At 40.2% G+C, this 23,632-nt stretch overlaps 1 protein-coding gene across 31 annotated transcripts in view; it reads left to right on the forward strand.

Moving 5' to 3' along the window:
• The window catches only part of EPB41L3 (erythrocyte membrane protein band 4.1 like 3), a 140,002-nt gene that overhangs the window by 99,531 nt on the left and 16,839 nt on the right, over positions 1 to 23,632 (forward strand). For 15 of the 31 annotated variants that reach the window (XM_046933205.1, XM_025147875.3, XM_015282563.4 and 12 more), the window contains exons 5-13: positions 1,722 to 1,764; positions 5,045 to 5,120; positions 6,345 to 6,563; positions 6,646 to 6,733; positions 10,260 to 10,412; positions 12,431 to 12,528; positions 13,478 to 13,653; positions 16,214 to 16,434; positions 19,729 to 20,295. In XM_046933205.1, coding sequence (XP_046789161.1) covers positions 1,722 to 1,764; positions 5,045 to 5,120; positions 6,345 to 6,563; positions 6,646 to 6,733; positions 10,260 to 10,412; positions 12,431 to 12,528; positions 13,478 to 13,653; positions 16,214 to 16,434; positions 19,729 to 20,295 — 1,641 coding nt within the window. The remainder of the gene's footprint in view (positions 1 to 1,721; positions 1,765 to 5,044; positions 5,121 to 6,344; positions 6,564 to 6,645; positions 6,734 to 10,259; positions 10,413 to 12,430; positions 12,529 to 13,477; positions 13,654 to 16,213; positions 16,435 to 19,728; positions 20,296 to 23,632) is intronic. The other 16 variants (XM_015282568.4, XM_040695656.2, XM_015282580.4 and 13 more) reach the window with 3 other exon arrangements.

A 23,632-nucleotide genomic window follows, 5' to 3' on the forward strand; every position in this document is an offset into this window, starting at 1 on the left:
GCTTAACGTAGCATTGTTCCATTTGCCTAAATGCATAAAGAATTGACAACAGTAGTGAATCCCATTCTGCGTTTCTATAGCTCATGTTTAGCATTAAACGAGCTTTGTATTAACAGTATTAACAGAGTGCAGGATGACCTAAGGCTCAGGTAATATATAGATTATTGTGGACACATTGTGATGAAAGGAAGAGTATCAGAAGATACTTTAAGTGCTGCATGGTGCTTTTTTTTTTTTTTTTTTTTTTTTTTTGACATTTTATGATAAATATTTTTAAAGAATCCAGTAACAAAACTTCTTAGCAAGCTGTGCCAGAGCCCAGCAGAGATCACCAGGTGAAGTTATTCTGTGCTTTGTATGGTCTCAAAAGTCTTCCCTGATAAGGCTGGAGTTATTCCTGCCTCTTTAGCTCTTTATGTCAGGTGAAAACAATGGCTTTGTTTTCTAGGCTTCCCTTTGTTTCAGCTATATATGATACATAGGAAATGAATGAGTTCTTTTTCTTCCCCTTTTATACTGATTTCTAAATATGAGGATTCTGTTCCTGTTTCAGAAAGTCACTTAAGCAGACGCTTAAGCAGTCCATGCTAGTCCAAGATAATACTTAACCATATGCTTAGTTTTGCACTGTAATAAAAGTTAAGCAAATGTCTAAGTATGTTTCCAGAGAGGAATGCTTTCCTATACTGGACAGAAAAAAAATGCATTCATTTTAAACAGGTGGCTTAGAAGTGATAAATGTCTATACACCACCAGTTACTTTAGAGAGCTAAACAGCTGAAAATGGAGTGACCCCATATTTATAGATCAATAACATGCACATTTCTAGTGTCAAAGTGCTTAGCATCTCACCTCCATCCTCTGCCAGACACCTTCCAGCCAGAAAACATGCTCACATTACATGTCACATTTGAAAATGGAAATCTTGATGCACATTTAATTTATTGGTGCATAGTGTGCTTTTACAGAAAGCTTAGAAATAGCTGGAACACCTCAGGCTCATGTTTTGCACCACTAACTGCATTTGGACAGCTGCAAACTGGTTGTTTTTCTTGGGTGTAGGGGTTGTTGTGTTCTGCCTATTTGATATTTCTGTAATATTTTTTCTATGATACATCTGTTTTTCTTTCTTTGGACAAAGTGAAACTTCCCTCGAGGACGTGAACTTTTTGTTCTGGGCTGTGCAAGGCATATTAAATATTAATTCGATTCCATTAGAGGATGAGACAGAACTGTGGGGTTCTTACCTCCCCATATCACAGAGGCAGGGCAGGGGGCTCTATGAGCTGCCAGCTCTGGCCACAGTGGCAGCAATAAGGGACCTCAGATTCCTGCTTGCCTCTGGAGGAATTTGTTTTCAGCCAGCAGTGCTCCTCAGCAGCCAGGGAATAGTAGCAAATCACAGCGATAATCCCTCAGCTCCTCAATAGGGTTTTGTGTGATCTCCTTGCAAAGCCACCAGCCTTGGGGTAACATGGATGAGGGAAGCCCTGGCAGTAACTCTGCCCCTGGAGATGCCCTTATGTTTACAGGGAGTTACAAATGGGGCAGTGTCCTTTGGCACACCTACACGTCTTCTATGAAGATCAGTAGAAATCCTAATCCTGAAAGTTACCATTACCCCTGCCCACTGTCTAGCTTTGTCTCATAGCACTGTTTTAAAAATGATGTTGATTGTGTTTTCTAACTCAAACTGAAGAAAGGAAACATTTTCTTTTCAGAATTGGTTGGACCCTGCCAAGGAAATCAAAAAGCAGATCCGAAGTAAGTTTGTTATCATTTGTATTTTTCTTTCGGTGGTTTTGGAAAACTTTTCTTTCTGGTGTACCCAGACCCCAGAATTTGAGAAAATAAGCCTTTTTGTCTCCAAACTGTTTTTATCTGTTTTCCACTGCTAGCTCTGGGCACAGCCTTAGTTTCTCAGCCAGTGTGGCCTCCGTACATATGGAAAGCCGCCTCATAGAGACCTGTGGGCTGGAGTACCAGCTCCCTTGTTGGCCTCCATCATGCAAAGGGTCAGGCTGGTGTCTCTGGTGTGGTGTCCCATGGCTTGGTGTCCCTGGTGGCTGGAAGATCCTAGTGGCATGTGGGCTGCAGAGCTGTAGCATCGTATGTTCCATTGTGGTCGCAACCCCTTCAAGAGCCATCCATAGGAGAGGTGTCCTGTCACTGCGATGCACAGGGGCCTGCCCCACTGCACCTTCCTGTGGGGAGAAAGCTTCTCACTTCGACCCTCTGCCCACAAGGACTGTGGGGCAGGTGGGCCACAGACCTCTCATCCCTACCTACATGCAGAGTCATGGAATCATAGAATTGTTTGAGTTGGAAGGGACCCTCTAAGGCCATCTATTTCAGCTCACCTGCAGTAAGCAAGGAGACACATACAGCAGATCAGGTTGCTCAGAGCCTCATTCAGCCTGACCTTGAGTGTCTCCTGCACAACCTGTTCCAGTGCCTCACTACCCTTACTGTAGAAAAAACTTCTTCCTTATGTCCAGTCTGAATCTCCCCTCTTTTAGTCTGAAAGCATTTCCTCTTGTCCTTTCACAACCGACCCTACTTAATGAGTCTGTCCCTTCCTTCTTATAACCCCCCTTTAGATACCAAAAGGCTGCTATCAGGTCTCCCTGAAGCCTTCTCTTCTCCAGTCTGAACAGCTCCAGCTCTTTCAGCCTGTCATATATATATAAATACGCATATATATGTTATTTATTTGCTCTACTGATGTTTATATCAAATCCAGGCACACTGTTAATACCCACACTGAAATACTATTCTGATGCAAAGATAGCACTCTAAAATAGCTTCCCTTCCTGCATTTCAAAAGCTTGAACTGTGCTTCTGAAATGGATGTTCAATTCACAGAGATCCAGTCAATTTTCTGCTTCACGTGAATATTTTAAAAAGTCATGTTGTTAAATTTAGCTGTCTGCTATATTAGAAATTCAAAAATGTCTGGAAGGAAAACTGTGTCAGGGCTGCCAGGCTCAAAACTTGACCTGCCTTTTTTTCACCCTCACTTTTTCAAATTGATGAAATTCTTGTGTGTGTTACTTTTTTACGCAGGAATACCTGAGTATTTTTTGTCTTTGCCCATTTTGTCAATAACCTAGTGCCTGTGCTTTTACAAGCAGACCCATCTGGTGGTTCACATTTCTTGGATCAGGCCTGGCAAATGAGTCAGTCCCCTCTCTGGAATTCAAAGGGTTGAATCCTCTGCTGCTGTGAGCAACAGCAACTTCCCACTAGTGTTATTTTCATTATAAGTAAATCATCAGCAAAGAACAGCCATGAAAATCTGTGCTCCACTGTATGTTTTTTTTTTTAGTCCATGAGGAGGGTGGCTCTGGAGAGGAAGGTGCTGGAGACTTTGTTGAGTCAAGTTATGCTGATTGTCAGTGCAAGGAAAGCAGCTCAGCTTCAAACTGCTGATGTGAAACACATTAAATATGTGCCCAAGCTGTGAGTTGAACAGTGAAAGGTTGTGACAGCAAGAGATTAACCAGGGCAGAAAAATGTAGAGCTGGACATGGAATGGGGACAGTTGTATTTGCAGGAGATGACAGTGATAATTTACTTGCTCTGAGAATTCACCGTAGAAGCTGGGAACAGGAGAAGTGTGGAAAAGTAGGATTCTTATGCATGACGCTTATCATAAATGGCACAAAAATACATGTATGCTGTATAGCGTTCATATATTCATGATTCTACTGCAAACTGTGGCGATTTCTTTCCAGCGCCTGAGAAACAAGGCTGCCACTGTATCTATGGCCTATGGTTGTGCCCCATTGGTTTTAACATACTGTGTGTTATTTAAGCCCCTGTAAGTGAGGGGAGAAGGCTTCTCACTCGGTTATCTTAACCGGTCATGTTTTGCATGGAGTGAGATTTCCTTGAGGTCTCTAAGTAAATACCTCCAAACTCTCAGTCAGAAGACCTTACAGTATTTCCAGTCAGGCAGACATTCACTCTGTCCGGCATATAAGCTTTCTGTACCAGATATACTTTGAAAACCCACGTTCATTAGCAGGTGCCTAGACTCAAAGTGCCTCTGGATTGAAGATCATGAGTTCATCAGGAGTCATGTTTTTCACAGCATGCACAAGCATTTGCTTATTATACAGCCAGTACAGGACTTTCTGAGAGAGACATCTACTTACTTCTAGTTAATCAGCAATTTGATTATTTTCTGCAATAATTTCTGAAATGTTCAATATATTTCAGAAGACTTAAGTGTCATTTCTTCATCTTTGGTTTCTTGGGTGCAGAAATACTGTAACTTATGGTGGAAGTACATATAAGGTATGTATTCCACAATGAAGGCCTCATTGAAAAGTCCCATTAATGAGATACCACCATGGTGCTTGCTAGCGCTTACTGGTTTGGGGTTTAGTTGCTGCTTTTCATTTGCTTTAGAGACAAGCATTAGTATAACCTCTCTCTTCTTAAAAAATAGTGTTCATATTTACATTGCAGTATTCAACACTTTTTTTTCCCCAGTCTTTGTATTCTTTACGAACGACATGACTGAAATTACTAAGTGGGAATTCCCTCACTGTGCTTAAGGCCAGTTTCCAGCAGCAGTCTCTGCATTCGTTCTTGCAGCATTCTATCACCCAGCAGTGGCTGTTGCTCTGCTGCTCATCTGAAACCTACTTTGCCATGTTTCCAGGGCCTATATGTTTGGAATTATTGCTTTTAGAGCTTGTATAAGCTGTGTTTTCAGATGGTTAATTCCAGTAAATGTTTTTTTTTTTTCAGACTGAATTTTTGTAAGTATTAGCAGTGAATTGCTACTCCCATAGCGTCCTCGCCTCAGTGAAAATCTTACTAAATAAGAAAAGAGCTGTAAGATCTGATCTAATACTGTAATTGTGAAAGGGAAAATTACTATCTCCAGAATGATACACAAGAAAAAGATACTATATCCTATTCTTATTAATTTCTTGAGTGGATTATTTTTAAATTTGCTGGTAATCAAATAGCATGAACATCTCCATTTGCACTCCCAGTGCGCTTTCAGTAAACCTGTGTTCTTTTCCAGGTGGTGCTTGGCAGTTTGCATTTAATGTGAAATTCTACCCTCCAGACCCTGCCCAGCTATCTGAAGATATTACCAGGTGTTTAAAACATTAAATACATTTCTAGAAGGGCCTTAAAAGCTGTTCTTGAGAGCACTTATTTTCTAATTATCCAAGAAAGGGGACGTTTTGTATTCCCATTGACTTGCTTTCTCTTATGAGCTTGTGGAAAATATGTGATGCTTTGGCAGAAAAGACACTGTGAACAGTGTTTGGTCCTGTGAGCTCAGACAACATTTCTCATTTATTTATTTATTTACAGTTTAACCCCAAAATCAAGCTTTTCCAATATACGTGTCCTTGAGAATTTATTTTGATTTTCACAGAGGTGCCCAATGTTTAGTTTTGCCAACAGTAACAAGATTTTATTGCTAGCAAAATCATAACTACTAAAGAAAAGAGGGGAAGAAGCGTGACTGTAAATTTTGTGTACTGTTTGGCTAGGTGGGTGGTTGGTGTGCATGGTGTGATGAATGTGGTGATAATGAGCCCTGCTGAGGGGAAGGATTGCTTTTATCCCTTATGTAATTAGGTTCAAAGTACAGGAGACTGTATCTTCGGTAAAGATTTTTGGAACATTTCCTTATTCCTCCCATTTGGTTCAAATCCCAGTTCTCTATATCAGCTCCATGTTGGGGTTAGCCATGTTGGCTGGGACACCAAAAGTCGTACCTCACCTCCAAGCAAGGACCAGTTGGCATCAGGCTGGCAGCAAAGCTCTTGAAGGGGTCAGGATTTCTTTCTCATCCTTAAACCTCCCAAGGCAACTCCATGTCTTAACCACAAACCCAATGCTCTTCACTTTTCTCTCGTCTCTTCTAATCAGTGCTTACCTCCATGTTTTTAACATCATTTACTGTTTAAATGTATTTTTGAGAAAGCTTCTCAGTTTACTAAAGAGACATCTTTTTTTTGAATGGCTTGGAGTTTGTCTGTTCCTTAGGGAATGTTATTCTATGTCTTTCCTTAAAGAAAAGAGTTATCATTTAGCTGTATATCAGTGATATGTTATATAAACCTATGGATAATTCTCCTGGATCACCAAACAAAATGGCAACACATTTTATCAAGAGATCTCCATGCAGCTTTATAATGATTAATTAAGCTTTGCTACCCACAAGTTAGGCAAAGGGTATTTTTAATTCTTAATTCTTGCTAATGCAAGAAGCTTTGGGCTTGGGCGTTTTCTGCCTCTCAGAAGTGGCTCCTTTGCTGGTGGGGCTGGAGGAGCCATGTGTGAGCAGTGGTGGCGCTCCCTTGCAGGTACTACCTCTGCTTGCAGCTGAGGGATGACATCGTGTCCGGCCGGCTGCCCTGCTCCTTTGTCACCCTTGCCCTGCTGGGCTCCTACACTGTGCAGTCCGAGCTTGGTGACTACGACCCTGATGAGTACGGCAGTGACTATGTCAGTGAGTTTCGCTTTGCACCGAATCACACTAAAGAGCTGGAAGATAAAGTGATCGAGCTGCACAAGAGCCACAGGTAGGTGAATGGAGCTGTAGGTATTGCATTTCAATTCATATTCTGTTTCCTTAACACTGATGCTCAAATTGCTTTTCTTCAGGGGAATGACACCTGCTGAGGCTGAGATGCATTTTCTGGAGAATGCCAAAAAGTTATCAATGTATGGAGTAGATCTCCATCATGCCAAGGTATGGACTACAGTTCTTCCTGCTGGGAACCCACAATGGTCATCTTTCTCATGTACTTGAATTTGCATGGACTCTGATTTATTCTTTCTTGTTGTTCTGAGACAGGCAGATTGAGGGATAAATCACTAGTCAACGTGAGAAAAAGTGACTTCTGGGATAATCATCTTGTAACTGGAACATGATTCAGCCTATAGACTATATGATGTTTCACATCAGCACTCTGTGCTGAGTAAACAGCCAAACCCCTTAGGAAAAAAATGCAAAATGGACACAGTAATGAGAAAGGCTATTAGAAGCTATCTGGAGAGTGATCAATTGTCATTTCCTTCAGCTACATTTTGCAATTTAATAAGGCCAAGTATGGCATCTTAGCTAAATAAACAGATCATTTCCAACATGCTCTGAACTCTGAAGCAGTCATTCAGCTGTGCTGAAGACCTAATCAGATTGATAGTCACAGGGAAACAGCAGCTGATCTCTCTTCTGAAGTGTGGTCATTCCAGTTGACTGGAAGGGCAGTAATTCTGCTGGAAACGTTCTCCCATGATGAGGTGATTTCCCTAATGATCAACAGGTTAAGTTAAAAACCAAAAATGGTCATTTCTCTTGTGGCTTGGGAGAGCCACCTGACAGCTTTGTATCTGTGGCTTTTCTTTTTTTGCCCAAATATGCAATTACTTCACCCTTCACTCTTCAACTTTTCTTCACTTATCAAAGTAAGGTCAATGGATGTTAACATCTCTGAAGTTAGCAAGCATCCTTGGCAGATGAGTACCAAACAAAGACTCCTGAACTGTGCAGAGCGCTGCATTTTCTGTAGAGGTCAAATTGCTGTGAGCCTGTTTTTATGCTGCAGCAGATCCTTTCAAGAACTGAGATAAATTTGCAGTTTGGATCTTGAAAGGGCCTGCAGCCGTTTTCCTGGGGCATTTCATAGGACTTGTGCATGTGTGTTACAGAATTCAAGGCAATCTTTTGTGTTCTGTTAATTACCTCTACTGAAAATGAAAAATCTGGGTATGGCTCAGTGGGCAGCACTTGACCAGGAGGCATGCCACTGCTCTTCCTGTGTCTTGCAGATAGGCACAGAATCTTGAGGCACTTTTGGATCAGAGATAGAAATGGATTGGTCAATGTCACTGAGTAGCTTTTTTTCAACATCCTTTGTCCAACACAAAGAAATCTGCAGAACAGCAATGAAGTGAGTTCCTGTTCTCAATATGTTACGAGATTCATTACTAAAATTTGACGTAGCATGGCATTAAGGTCTGAGTATTCTTCTTTTTAAATACTGGATAAAGGCTGTGAAATCTAAGTTAGGATGTCCTGAGATAACCTTTCTTTTCTCCTCCGTACAAAGTACTGGCGACCATTTTTACTTTTCTGTTCTGTATCTTGAAAGACTCGGAGAAAAGTAAGTTGGTAGGCAAGCCAATGTCTCTCTAAAGTAATTTTCTTAATATTAAAAGCTGCATTGCTAACTGAATTGAGTATGTCTGTGGATTAAGAAACCCAAAAGCAATCTCAGAAATGGAGCTAAAAATGGGAAAATTAGAATCGGCATAAGAAGTAGCATTTAGTTTTAATTAGGCCTGCCGATGTGATGGGATGGTATCAGGCTGCTGGACAAGCGTCTCTGTGGGTGCCTTTTTGAAGTCATGCAGTGGCAGATGTCTCGATGTCACTGTCAATTCATTAAGACTGTGCAGGTATCTGAGGTATTCAACAGATGCTGGGCTTGCCAACTGCTGTTAGAGCTAGCTCTCAATTAGCTAGCACGGGGCTACAATTAAAATTGTGTTCAGATGGACAGATTTGTCCTCTTGGCTGTCAGCACTCTGACAAAACCTCCCATTCATATGTGGAGCTGCAGGTATGTGCTGATGTTACAGCAGAGAGTGTTGTGTTCTATGGCTCCCCCCCCCCCCCAAAAAAAAGCCCAATTCCCCTCTTACTCAAGTTTTGATTTGTACCAACAATACCACACCTAAAAGCAGCTTCTGACACCTACAAACAAAAGAAGCTTTGAATGCACTGAGATCTGCTGCAAAGATGGAAAGGAAGAAAGAAAGCATTTCTCAATAAGGTCTTGGGCAAGTATAGCAGAAGTAGCAGCCGTTCTATCTGCAATTATATGACTTATGTGAGCATGTGAGCATTTCAGGCTCATTCCAGGCAGTGTGACTACAAGCAATGAGACTTCGTTTTTTTCAAATGCATTTTTTGTATTGAGAGGTTCCTCTTGGCTGAGGAAATTGGCAAACTGAACTCCAGCAGAAAGATGAGCTTTGTTTCTTCTCTAGTGGCCCGCCATGATACCACATGAGAGTTTTATATTTAAAAGATACCTTTCTGGGGTGACGCCATCTTTGTTGGAACACAACATCCTTTACTTATGTGTTTTTTAACACTGGAGTGACCTTGTGGTACTAATTCTGTGTTACATATCTGGTTTTAAAACTTTTTTTTTTTTTTTTACTTCAAGCTGTGCTGTTGCTTTTTTTTATCTGACCACATACGCCTTTGTGCTCATCTTAAACATAATTAGACTTCTACTGTGTGGGAAAACTAGCAGCAAATTATTAATTCATTCCTTGATTATCATAGAGTGACATCTTCATAGCTGCTGTTGTTAAATTTGTAACTTAAAATTATTTTAAAATAATTACCAAAAGACTCCATTCTTTAAGACAGACGTTTCTTTTCTCCAACACTATTAATGCATTGCTAAATAAAAAATAGAATTGTACAGGCTAGTGGTGATAGTAAACACTGAAGATTGGCTTATACTATTTGAAAGCTTCTAAAGGAAAGAGAAGAATATAGTTCTTACTTAAAATACACATCTATTTAGGTATATTCTAACAAGATTTTGGCCAAAGCTTTTATGATGCTAACATGTCTGACCTACAGATTGCTCCCCTGTCAAAATGAGTTATAAAACACCCACATTTAAAATAACCTTTCTGGTCTAAATGCCCAACTTTCTGCCAGCTGGTCATTTCACATACAATAGCAGGGAAGTGAGGAAGTGAAAATACTGAACATAGGCAGAACAGCATCAGAGAGGTTAGCAAATCAGCCAAAACCAAGGTGAGGTAACTACAGAAGAGAAATGGGTCTGATTCACAGCGCTTACTCATGGAGAGTGGGAGATGCTGGGACTGGTTAATGTGTATGCTGTCTTACTTATTTTCAATCTTGCATTTATCCTAATGGCACTTCAGAAGTAATTAAAGTTTATAATATGGTTAGTATCATTATTTTAATACCACATACAGTGTTACTCCCTCCTTTTGTAGTCTTTCTAAAAGATAACTTCTGAGACACTGAGGTTCTCTCATTCTGCCCAACCTTACTATTCCTTGCCTGAATGCAGTCAATGAGTAGGGTAGCTCTCAGAAATAACATCGTTGTAGCTGATGCATTAAGAACACGTAGCTGGGGTAGAAACACACGCAGTATGTAAGTGTCTGTATTGGTATTTAGAGAATTATTCAACAGAGTACGTTGCCTGTCCTTCCAGGATTCTGAAGGAGTGGAAATCATGTTAGGAGTTTGCGCGAGTGGCCTCTTAATATACCGAGACAGACTCAGAATAAATAGATTTGCCTGGCCAAAGGTTCTGAAAATTTCATACAAAAGGAACAACTTCTACATCAAAATCCGACCAGGGGAGGTAAGGACGTCCTGACATTCCTCAGTGAACAAACCTTTTCCAAAAGCCTGTGTTCTCATTGATTTGTTGATTTGTCATGTCTTTAACATTCCTCTTCATTTATATTTTTTAATTTGTGCTGATTTTCTTAGGAAAGATTAGGTAAATACTTTTATCTAAAATGCAGGTAAAATCTTTGGTGTTTTTCTGTTTCTGTAAACAGTAAATATAGCCATCTGCATGCAAAAAGTTCATCCATATTATGAATACTTCGGGAATTTAACTAACATTTTGCTTATTCGTGGAGCGCTCATCATCCACCATCAAGTTGTGTATTGAATTAGTGTCTATTCTTATTACCCACTAAGACATAGATAGGTCATACCAAATTTTATAACTGTATCAGACTGTACATTTGGAGCCTGAGTCGGAATTTGGAGACTGATAAAAGCGAGGCCAACATCCATCATTCAGCATTTTGCTGGCTACATGCTTTCGCCCTTCCAGGCCTATAGAAGCTCACGTTCTGACATGGGATGTGGTGTGAAATCTCGTGCCGTGAGTGCCCTCTCGTGGCTCAGCCTGGTGCATAGCAAATACACCGACAGTAACGTGTTGGGTTACCTCCTATTAAGCAGGCGCTAACACAGAAATAGGGTGATAAATCCTAGCAAAAATCCCAGAAAAAGTTCAAGATCATCATAAGCGAAACAGTGTCTCAATTTCAGCTGATGGTACAGCAATCAGTTTGCAGCAGTTTTAAAAAAAAATCGTATCCATTTTAGAGATTGGAGCTATACAGCAGGACAGAAGTCATTTGGTTGAGGACTGGCATTTCTCCCTTAATGCGATATTGCACTGGGAGTCCTGAGCCAACTACTGGCTTCATAAGTGACCTGGGAAATCTGCTGGGGCCACCCCATCAGTAGGGCTTGAGCAGTTGTAGAGTTGTTATCCAAAAGCCACAGTCCTACATCTTCTGCATCATAGCAGACACAGTTTTAACAACCAACTTCACATCTTGAGTTTAATTTAAAAGAAAGAAAGAATAGCCGCTGATGTTCCCAACCCTGCAGTCAGGCTCTCCTTTTGAGCTCTGCTGGTGATGGTATGTATCTTTCTGTGACCAGGTAATAGTTACTTCTGCAAAATGGCCAGTTCAATCCATTTCAGATTACATTTGATGGTAATGTGATTCACCATCCCATGTGTTGTTTCTATCATCTTCATCGTTTTTGCTGTTTCCTGGTGTGTTTCTCTTTTGTCGGTTCCCCATAGGGAACTTGTAAGGGCTTCCTTACAAGTGCCCTTCTTCCTGCCTTTCCTTGATCACAGCAACACTGTTTCACCTACTCAGCTATCTGCATGTAGTCATCAACATTGTATAGCAGTTGCAGCTGTCACAGCTTTTGCATCTGTAATATACATCTGCAGCACAACCTAGAGAGGTCACCTGGTGTCCCCAGCTAACTCTTTCAATTACCTGCTCTTCTTCTCATCTGTCCCAGGAGCCAAATTAGCTAAAAACACTGTGATTTACTAACTCTAGTTCTTTCACTCTAATTCTCCTTAATACAAGGCTGCGTGAGACCAAGTCAGTCCCAGGAGACTATTCCTCCCCTCCAGGCTGTTATCAGGCTTCCCATTGTTCTTTAAACTGGTGAAGTTAAAACAACAGGGTTAAAACATCTACATGTTGTTTGTTTTTTTTTCTCTCAGATATTTCCCAAGTCTTAACTGATCATTTTGTTAATATAGTGCACAAATCATCAGTGTCATCATCAAAAATCTTCTTCTCGTTATCTCACTTTTCCCCATAAAACAATCCCCAAAGGCTGCCTGTGGTTACCACTCCCAGTTTCCATTTGAGACTGTAGTCTGTGGAATGCATATATACATGATTATATACATCAGCATATACTTTACCTTTGCAATTAGATTGTATAGACAGGAAATTAAGATGAACCTATATACCTGTGCACGCTGCCTAAATATAGTTGCACTGCATCAAATATGTACTTTTTCTTTTTCCTACCTAGTTTGAGCAGTTTGAAAGCACAATTGGGTTTAAGTTGCCAAATCATCGTGCTGCAAAGCGCTTATGGAAAGTGTGTGTTGAGCACCATACATTTTTCAGGTATGTGGATGTTTTTTCCTAAAGGTGTGCCATAAGATCCAATGGAAAACTGTCAGCAGAGACTAAACCCTTCAAATCAAATTGTCTTTCTCATCAAGAAGTGACTCTGAGCACTCCTTAAAAATACTAAACATTTAAAATCATCATATGGTTCTTACCTGGCTTTGTCTGTGCATGATAACATCAGTCACTGTAATTAAAAAGACTAAGGACTCTTCTGCACATACATTTCTGTGTCTAGGTAGAATAATGTATATGGAAAGTTACTGGGAGATATGTATAAGAGTGAAAACAAGGGAAAAAAAAAAAAAGTTGACTTAATTACAGATGAAAACACAGATAGTAACTTGTAGTGTATCTTTGGTCTCCTATAGTACCCAGCCCATAGATGTGATTTTTGCATTACTGAGGAATTTTGCAACCACGTATATACAGCTACTTTTTTGACATCTAAGAAGGCCTGAAAATGGGTGTTCAGTACTTAAATTTCCTCTCAAGTCATCTGGATGAGTGAAGAATTTATCTCCTTTTCTAAAATTATTGGTTCAAACTGTCCGTATGTTCTTATAAAATGTCATCTTAGTATGACAAGATCTAAAAAGAAGTTGTACGTTTTTGAATGTTTTCTGATTTTTAGTAGAAAGTCAATTTCTAAAGCATTAACTCTATAGCAGGAGAATGGATTCTTCAGCAAACTCAATAGCCAAAATACAGAGGGTGGGAAGGCTCTAACCTGAAAAAAATTTGCATCCCTGTTAACAAATCTGGCCCTAAATTCTTAGCCTTTTAGCTAAGAGATCTTGCAGGATTATATGTGAGGCATTATTTGATCCCTTTTTTGGCATAGACCTGTGAGATGCAGGTCCCAGTGGTGTTCTCCCTTCTGCAAAAGTAGTAGGCTGATCTGTGGGGGATGTGGAGTAATCCCTGTACGCTTGGTGTGTTTTAGGCTCCTTCTACCTGAAGCACCTCCAAAGAAGTTCCTTACGCTGGGCTCCAAGTTTCGCTACAGTGGTAGGACACAGGCTCAGACGAGAAGAGCCAGCGCGCTCATAGACCGGCCCGCGCCTTACTTTGAGCGGTCTTCTAGTAAACGTTACACGATGTCTCGCAGCTTGGATGGGGGTAAGGTCCTCTTCATTGGCTTGGTCAGAAGTTACCATTGTGATGGTCACTGCTTTAAATTTGATGTAAACTTCTTGTAATTTCATATCCCCTGAGCTTCTGCTGAGAGGAGAATGTGAGTACCTGCACGTTCACTACATACCAATGATGGAGGTTGTATCAATACAGCCAGCTCTTCTGCTCCTAATGGCCTGTGCAGCGCACAGCTTGTATGGGAAGAGAGACACAACTTACAGTTGTCTGCATAACTGGACTTGGAAATTAGATCCATGAGATCTTGCAGTGGGAATGTTCACCTGGGCAGAAGAGGGTAAAGCCATAGGGAAATCTCTCAGATGATGGTCCTACAAAGCTCACTGACTTTTAGCAGGGCATTTTCTCTGTTGTCCTGGAGCCTTTTATGAAATGACTGCCTGCAGTGGTTTCTCAGGAGCCACCTCCCACTTGGGAAGTCATTGAGCCCCAAAGAGATGAGCAGGAAACCAAGTCCTTGCCTCATGACTTCTGCTCCCTTTCAGGACAGAGAAAAGAGATCTCTCTGACACCAAGACCTGACAGTATTATGGGGAATGCGGCCAGTGGGTTGCCACGACCAAGCTGCAGATAAATAATGTCCTAAACTTACTGCAACTGCAGTTACAAAGTGTTTGCCTACAGGATGTTTTGGAACCCTGCTCTTCATGGGCCCCGCTCCTTGGCGTCACTCCTGCAAAGCACTTTCTTGCATGGGAAAAGAAGGGAGTACCAGATCTGCCTGACTGGGCTTTCCCACTCGAGCAAGTCTGACTTCAGCACTTTGTCAAGATTTACAAGAGTAAATTGTTAGGGTTTTGTTTAATTTGGCCTTTTTTTTTCCTTTTTCTTTTTTTTTTTTCAGATGCAGGTTTTTCAATTAAGTATGTATTTAAATTCACAGATGAATTCATTTTCCATCATAGAGTAATACCACAAGCATCTTAGTCTGATGAGCCCTTTTTACATACATCACTTTTGAGCATGTAAGATGGAAAATAACATAGGCAGGTGAATAGCAGGTCCCCCTCCTCCTCACTTTCTCTGTGTTTCGTGGAATCAGGGTTTGCTGCTCCTCTAGGCTAGCCCAACATGTGATGCAGAGTCTCAGCTACTTCATCAGCTGCTATTATCAGCTATTGAGTAAAAATAGGTTGCAATTTATTTTTGTAGAAAAAAAAGTATTGAGACTAAATTTAGAATCACTATGGTTAAAAAAAGAAAAAAGTGAATTCTCCTGCTGAATATTACCAGTGAGTTTCAATGAATATAGCTGATGGTGGGGAGAGGGAGAAGCATTGATTTAAAAGTACTAGTGACAAGCCTCCTTTTCTCCCCCTAAAGGTGCTGCTTGTCATTAATTATTTTGGAATCCTCTAATTCTGATGTGCTTCTTGCTTGTTACCAAGCAACTGGTGACCTGATTGCTATGCATGTGTCTCAAAGCAGAAATTACTATTCTGCACTATTTTGTTTGTAACATCTAAACAAGATGTCTCCCTTTACTTGTTTTGCTTTCTTCCGCCTCCTAAGCTCTTTCCCAAGAGACAAAATATCTGAAAGCTTTTCCTGAGCATTTGTTACAACTCTGCGAGGTTTTTATTATGGTAATTTGCCTAAGTGCAAATGGGGAAAAGATTTTTTTTTTTTAATTAATGCTTATGATTTGTTCACTAATCTTTTTACTGTAACACAAACATGCCAATAATGTTCTGCATCATGATTAATTACACTGTGATCCTGGCCCTGTGCTTTGCTACACATGCAAGTAACTTTGCACGTTTGATTAGTCCCGGTGAATCAGTAATTAATTGCAGAGCAAAGAGCAGGACCTGGGTATGTATTAGTGTTTGTGTATTTATTCTGTAAATATTTACTCTCTATTTTGAAATCCATAATATATGATTAAGTACGATAAATGATCAAGCATTTACATCCTAGAAAATTCTGGCTTTATCCATTGAATCGAATGCCAGGACTTTCCAGATCTTTTTAGGATAATGAGCTCACTTAACTGACAGAATTTAATATTTGATAATAGAAAGATCAAATTTCTTGCTTCTCAGATACTTCATGTTTGTTACATCAGTACTGTCATTTCCTGTAGTGCAATGCATTATTTACCCTGCATTTGACCTGTACTGCTCTTTAATGACAGATTTAAAAAAAAAAAATCTCTTCCCTCCCCATGGCTGATGTTTTCCCATATGTTTCCTGCCTGATATATATAGCAATGCATTATTTTTTTCTGATGTTTTACTACAGTAGCAATGGCTTGCTAACATTTAACAACTGTGTAATGCACACATTAGCTGCAGTAATGTGTGTATATGCATCCATAATATATGTTTATGCATATGAAAGTTAAAAGCTTTATTTCAAGTAAACAGTTTATTTAAATGTATGCACATGCTTCTGGTTTCCTGACACGAGACGTAGCTTTGTTTTCAGCAATATCTGAATGTTTTACTAACCCAGCTTTTTAATTTTATGCAGCTTCTCAGCAAAAGCTATTTCAGACTTTCCCTCTTTAAATATTTGCTTTTAGCATCAGTGAATGAAAACCATGAAATGTACATGAAGGATTCTGTGTCTGCTGCAGAGGTTGGTACTGGCCAGTACGCCACAACAAAGGGCATCTCTCAGACCAATTTGATAACCACTGTGACTCCGGAGAAAAAGGCAGAAGAAGAGAAAGATGATGAAGAGGGCAAAAAGAAAAGAGCAGAGGAAGTCACCCCCATCTCAGCAGTACGCCATGACACAAAGGTAGAGTTCTTAGGGGTTTTTTTGTTAAACTGATCTGCTTGAAGAGTGCTCGGACCAGCACAGAATTGTTAGGGAGGGAGAAGATGCTTCCTGCAGCTAGAGGAATGTAGAATATACACAGTATATGTATCTAAATGTTTTGTATCAATATTTGTATAGTCCTTTTGCATTTCACATGATTTAAAAGCCAATTCTTGCCTCAGAATGTATTTTATGAGAAGCAAATCCATTTAACAGTGGATCCAAAAATAACCCAGAAGGGCACATTTTGCTCTTTTGGTCTTCAGTTGTATTTTGACTTCAGCGTGGCTATCACGTTTTTTATTTTTTGTCAGGGCAACGAAGTGTCCTTATACATAGCTCTGTTCTTTAAACTATTGTGTTTTTCTCATTCCTTTCCCATAGAAGTATATTTGTTTGTATATATTTCAATGACATTTTTTCCTATTATCATTTGGCCATTGGCATACTGTTATAAGCTGATTATCTGGCTTACAAAAGCATTTACTTTATTCTGAAGTTTTCACCAAAGAAAACTGTTTTTGTTGATGATTCTCTCTCTACTCAGTTGCTAAATTTGGCTCGTCTACCACCAAGCTTAATCCCACCACAGCTGCATATAAGTAACACGCACAGCTGTGGACTGCATCTACTGAGATTCTAAGAAGGGGTAAATCATAGAGATGGAGAAGATGCTGAATTTCTGATAGATAATGAGGATAAATGAGGTAGAATGCGAAAAGACAGTGTAGAATGTCTTCTTTCTCATACTTTGAGGAGACAGAAACAATATGGAGTATTGAATATAGGATATCATTCAAGAAGTTTACTAAGGGACACATTTACTAAGCGACATTTACACTCTGCATTTGTGAGGAAGAAACTTCATACCTTTATACCCACAAAACTGATCTTGAATGCCAATCTGAGAGCCTGAACTTCGAGCCTTATCACATAATGAGGTACAAAGCGAAAGGTACAGATCCTCAAGTGCAATTAGAAGGTACAAAAATCAGAAATGAACTGAATTACCAAAACTGCAGATGAGCAAAGATTTTCTGCAATTGTAGAACTAAAAAGATAATCTCTGTAGAATCTAACTAGAGTCTCTTTGAAACTCCATTAGTTTCTGCATGGAGAAACGTGGATGAAAATCAAATATGCAGAAAATATCCAATCGAAACTAATTCTCTTCCGAGTGTTTGTTAATTTAGGTCAATGGAGAGGTTCAGCTGTATTTCAAAGATCATGTGTTCCTTGTAGATGGCTAGAAATAGTCAGAGCTATTTTTAGCAAAACATCTTGATGATTCTTAAACACACACAAATGAAGGACTTTTACTCCCCAGGAAGTGGGTTTTGTTTAAACCACCTGTTAACAGAGTTTCAGCCCTGTAATTATAGAGGGATCTTAGTCCTGCTTCACATTGAACCTGTCAACAGTTTGTCGTTCATTATAAAGAGAACAGTCTCAAGAAACACAGGACATGATTGAAATCATATTCCTGTTTGAGGATATATACATTGACATGCACTTTTCCTACTCAAATGTTTTTTCTTTGTTTTATCCATACTTTTTATTCATTTTTCTAAATATTAATGCCACAAAGATGCCCATATGTGAATAGTCTGCATTAGCAAAGAAGAAATTTACTTTGTCTTTTTTGCCTCTACAACATGAAGAGAAGTTCTGTTTATTTTGCTCATGTAAAGTCCTGTGAGTCCATCAGCACTCAATTTTTGTTTGAGTTTACTGCATTAAGCTCACAGAGAAGATACTTGTTGAAGATAGGCTTGGTTTTAGTTGCTGATTTCTGGAATGTAAGTTGCCTGAACTGATAGATTTATTTAAAAAATAAAACAAAATTTAACCTGTTCTAGCTACGGAAGAGAGAGAAGCAAAATATTAGGAGGAAGGAAATTGACTCCTCTATGTAAACATTGGGCTGAAATCCCATTCCTGCTGGTAGGATGCCTGATAAAGATTAGGCTTAGTAGCTAGCTTGGTGCCACCTGTATCTAAAATTGAGATCCAGCTCATTGGCTCAGATTTTGCACCAACTTGTACAGATGAAGGCTATTTTGGCTTTGAAGTCATTTTGCTCCTGGGAGTTTGGAGTGTGAGTGCAGTTGACATGCCTTTGATAAGCTCTGCAGGAAGACAAGTGGTGGAGCAGCTCGGGTACTTGGCTTGGTCAGTGAACCAGATTGTCACTTCATTTAAGTGTGCCTAGTTGACTTTGGCCAAAATGCCAAAATTCCATCAGCAGCAAGACAGGTTGGTGGCACCGGGGTGTTCTGGTGGTGACTGTGCTTGAAGATTAGTTGTGGCTGCCTGCTAGGAAGTGTGCTGTATGTCAGCTAGAAGCATGTACCCTCCTGAATTACATCCCTCTTTTTGCCCTTGAGTTATCTTAAAGAATGGTTGAATGCCCTACAAGTGTTGCATTAAAGCAAATCCTGCTTGTTGGTAGTCATTACTGATTGCAGTAAAATTTGTAACAAAAGCAGTGGGTATATTATTGCTTCTTCACAAGGAGCAAAAAGTCACTTTTTGACTGCAGAGAAGATGTCTGTGCATGGGGCCAGTGTGGTGGGTGCATGGGCTGTGGGAGTCGGGCTGAGGAACTGCTGCTGGGGTAGATATCAAATGAATACCATTTCTTCTGACCTATAGCTTTATCTGCCACCAAAAGCAGAATATGTTTGGATTAGTTTTTGGAGATATAGCATTTTTTCACATTGTAATGCACCAATTTGGGCACACAGATTTTAAAATCTTTGAGATTTTAATAATTATCAGTGGTGGTGTGCCAGGCGCAGATGGGAATCATGTGGCCCCAACTCTGTCTCCCCATGACTCGAGTAAGGGCAGCACCACAAGCACTGTTGATATTAGGAATATGTTCCCCTGTTTGTTTGTTGTACTTCATGTTTGAAAGCTCCCTATGATTGAAGAAAGTTGTGCAGCAGGTGGAAATTGGCAGCACCATCACCTCCACGTATAGCTGTGAAGATTTTGATTTAAATTGTGTACTGCAAATGACTAGACAAATGCTGAATCGAGACATTGCCTTTTGTAAGCTGTAACCATTATTCACTCATACATGTGGTGTGCAGCATGGAAACGTGCAAAATTTAACTCAGTTAAAAGCTGTAGTGTTAAGATGCTGTTTATGATTATATATATATATATATATCTTATTTATCATCACGGAAGAAAATTAACTAATGACAGTTTTCTTTTTGTCCTTTTGCTTTTGCGCCTTGTTTGCTGCTCTTTCTCTGTCCCCAGCCACCTTTTCTTGGCACTGACTCACACCAGTCCTCGCCATCCCCACAGCCTGGTCCCCATGCATCTTCAGCCAAGCTTCGCAGGAGATGCAAGGAGAGTGCTCGAAAAAAGCCCTTAGGCTGCGAGTCACCCAAAGAGGGTGCTTCAAAGCAGGGGGAGGCAGAGCCGGACTCCGACAGAAAAGGGAGAGTTTGCTCCACGGAGCAAGACGTGGCTTTCGGCTATAAGCAAAAAGCCGGCAAAGGCGGGACGCTGTTTTCCTTCTCCTTGCAACTTCCTGACTCATTCCCTTCCCTCCTGGATGACGACGGCTACCTGTCGCTCCCTAACCTCTCCGAAACCAACCTCCTGCCTGCCAGCGTGCAGCATTACCTTCCCATCCGCTCTCCCTCCCTCGTGCCTTGCTTCCTCTTCATTTTTTTCTTTCTGCTCTCTGCCTCTTTCTCAGTGCCATATGCCCTCACTCTCTCCTTTCCTCTGGCTATGTGCCTCTGCTACCTGGAGCCCAAGGCGGCCTCCTTGAGTGCCTCACTTGCCAATGACCTGAGTGACAGTTCAGAGGAAGAGGTGTGTACCTCGGCATCGAACACTCTTTTTTGTGTTCAGTGCTTCAGTCCTAACCAGTGTTAGATTGCTGCAGTAGTGGTCCTACTTTCAGAGCCTCATTTCTGTCTGTGCTGATATGTTAGAAGGGATGGGGTGTTTTTGATTTGGGGTTGTTTTTTTATTATTATTTTTTTCATTTATTTTATTTTTTTTCTTGTGTTGGGAGTGCAGCTTGGGGCCCAGGGTTAGGCACAACACTGTGTGTAAGTGGCTTGGTTCAAACTGTGATGGCTGATGCAAAGTGACCTTCGCTAAATAAATTGTCACCAGTCAGCATTGAAGCATCTGACCCACCAAGATCTCTTTTTTTTCCTGTGTCTTTATGCTAGGGTTTGTTAGAATAGCATTCTAAATAGAGAGAAGGAAGTACAATTTCATGTATAACTATGTAGGTCTCTCTGAAAGTAATGCCTCCTATTTATTTCTGTGGAAATGACTACAGATACAGAGAGCACAATAACACAGCTTGATAGAGCAAATTCTCCACTGCAGAACACTGCTTTTCAACATAACCACCAGTGTTAGCTGTGCATTTTCACCAGTGATGAACAAGAGCCTACTTGCCACACTTGTAAATATATGCACCAGCAGAGGTGACCCACTGTCACCACTGCTGAAACGCATCACCCACCACCTCACTATGCTTATGTTCACTGTTTGGTCTCCATAAATGTTCAGCAAGTGTCTATGGCTGTCAATGAGTGCCAAAAAATTCAACCTCTACTGCTGTACCACCAACATCCACCCCTGACATAGTGTGCCAACACATTGAAATAGGAGACATTACTTTCGGAGCAGCCCTCATATATATGCATGCACATGTATGTATGTTTATATAAACAGTTAGTCAGCAAGCATCCTTGACAACTTCAGGGTGTTTGAAATTGAAGCAGGCTCAGTTTTTTGCAAGAAGCCATCAGCTGTAGCACAAGCCTAGAAAGGGTTTTCTGGTCCAGTGAAACCTGGATGTGGAATTTAGGCCTCAGTCCCCTCTCTGCTTCAGGTAAAATTGTTTTCCCATTCTTAAATCCAGTGTATCAATGAGAATTCACATTGGAACAGCTGTTGTGCAGCTGCTACCAGAGCATGCCACGTGGGCCATGTTAACATTTGCAGTGCTAAATTATCACTGCCAAAGTCATTGCCTCAAGTCACCACGGTTATCATCACAGATGATAAACAAGCTGCAGAAGAAGAATCTATAATGCTTCTGAGAGCACTGGACATGGTAATATATCCAGAAGAAGAAAAGGAATCTGTTTGTTTAAGCAACAGAGTTACTGGTCTCTGTTTTTGCTGGTGCCTTAGATAATTTTTGTGGGCAGAATAAAATAATGGGTTATTTTTTTCTCTTATTTTTTTCTCTTTTTTTATCCCTGTTTTCCTTTCTCCTCAAATGCACAAGTACAGTTTTGCTTTGTGTGTGACAACACCAGATCAGATACTTGCCGACCAGCTGGCTATTTGTAAAAGGTTGTATTGGCTACTGGTCTATGCCATCGCGCTGGTTGCCTCCAGTAAACACCTTGTGCATCTAAATGTTTCTGAAATCTACCACAGTGTGTTTTTTTTTTCTATGACTTGGTGCAGGATTTCTTTTCCTTTTTGTGGAAAGCCAAAAGTTGCATCAGTTTACCTTGCAAAAATATTGTCTTTAGATGCTTTTGGCTCTGTAATGCCTAACAAAGAAGTAATAAGATGCAATTTCTGATAAAAAAAGTGTCCCAAATTTTGCTGTCTCATTTTGTATCTTCACGTTGAAATGGCATTTGTGTCTCAATTTGCATTAGCTCCGCACTTGGATTAATCTAATAGAAAGAGCAGTGTTAATACAGTGCCAGCTCCAGAATGAGGCAGCATTTATGTAATGCATTTATCTGCTCTTCTTTCAGAAATGAGCACTTCTTTATGAGTGAAGTTTGGAAGTGTTATGAAGTAGACTTGTTACTGTAGCTCTTTTATGAAGGTGATTACTCTGGCAGTGCTTTCTGACAGACAACACAGACTTGTGCCTAATCTGGGGGGCATTTCTTGTTCAAAACATTGCATGACAGTGAGTATGTTTTAAACTTGGGCATGTCTGCATTACACTGGCAAAACAAATCACAGCAGTTATGATCACAAACTAGGGGACATGCAGCCATGATATTTCAGGAGGTAGCTGCTCTCTTCCCTTCCAGTCCCTCACATGCCCACAAGCACAAGCAGCAGCTGCCTGTTGTTTGTGCACTGCAGCCCATCTGATTTGAGCCCAACCTTTCTTGCTCCTGAGGAGACCTGCATTGCTGAGCCTCTTAATTCACCATTCCCTGCTCTGCAATCGTCTTCACTTCAGGTGACCCAGTAATGCTGATTTCTGCTCCGTGGCTGTTGATTGGCTTGTTAGCAGATGTACATTACAGTAATCTGAGTTTTATGCCTTATTTAGGATTTTATTGCTGTTATGGGGAGAGAAATAAAATCTTCTTTTTCCCCCAAAATGTGTTTCCAGTTCACAAAATATTGCACACAGTGATGCAGAAGGCACTTAGAAGAGCTACAGTCAGCGTCTCATACCTTGTTGAGCTCAATCCTCCTTTAAACAGTGCATCTGGAGGGAGTCTGTGCAGCCAGACAGGTCCTGTCCTCAAGTTCTAGATGCGAAGTGTCTTGACAAAAATCTTTTATTTCTTTTTAGATGCCTAGATTCATCAATTCCTCTTTTCTCAAATTATTTTTTATTAAATAGAAGTGACAATGCATTGTGTTTGTTTTTTTTTTATACTGCCATACTTTTACAACTCCCCCTGTTATAAAGAAGTGAACTTCTTTACTAATAAAGAAACAATTTTCAGATAAACTTTTGTGATAGTTTAGTGAAAGCAGCTTGCCCAGCTAAGTAGGCTATTTTGGCAATGTGGTTTTATTAAAAAACAAAAGTGGTCTGTCTAGTGAGTGGTTATTGCTTGAAAAATTGCATCTAGCTTGCATTGGTACACTTACCCAGTAGTTCAGAATATCTGCTTATTCTTCTGCCTGTCACACAATTATAAATTATTTGAAGAAAGGAATGGTAAAGGAAAAGGCAATGAAAGCATATCCAAAAAAGTGTCTTTATGAACCACTGCTGTTGTCATAAAATGACAGAAGATAAAAAATTCAAAGTTAAAAGTGATGCTACATCCGTGTCTCTCAGTAGGTTGCCTATTTCTCCCATTTCATGTTGATGTGATCTGAGGATGAGATGTATAAATCATCTAAAGACCACAGAAAGTCAGTAATCAAAATAAGAACTTCCACTAATGCTAAAACAACCCTT

This window comes from Gallus gallus, chromosome 2, assembly GCF_016699485.2.
Source record: "Gallus gallus isolate bGalGal1 chromosome 2, bGalGal1.mat.broiler.GRCg7b, whole genome shotgun sequence".
NCBI classification, from domain to species: domain Eukaryota; kingdom Metazoa; phylum Chordata; class Aves; order Galliformes; family Phasianidae; genus Gallus; species Gallus gallus.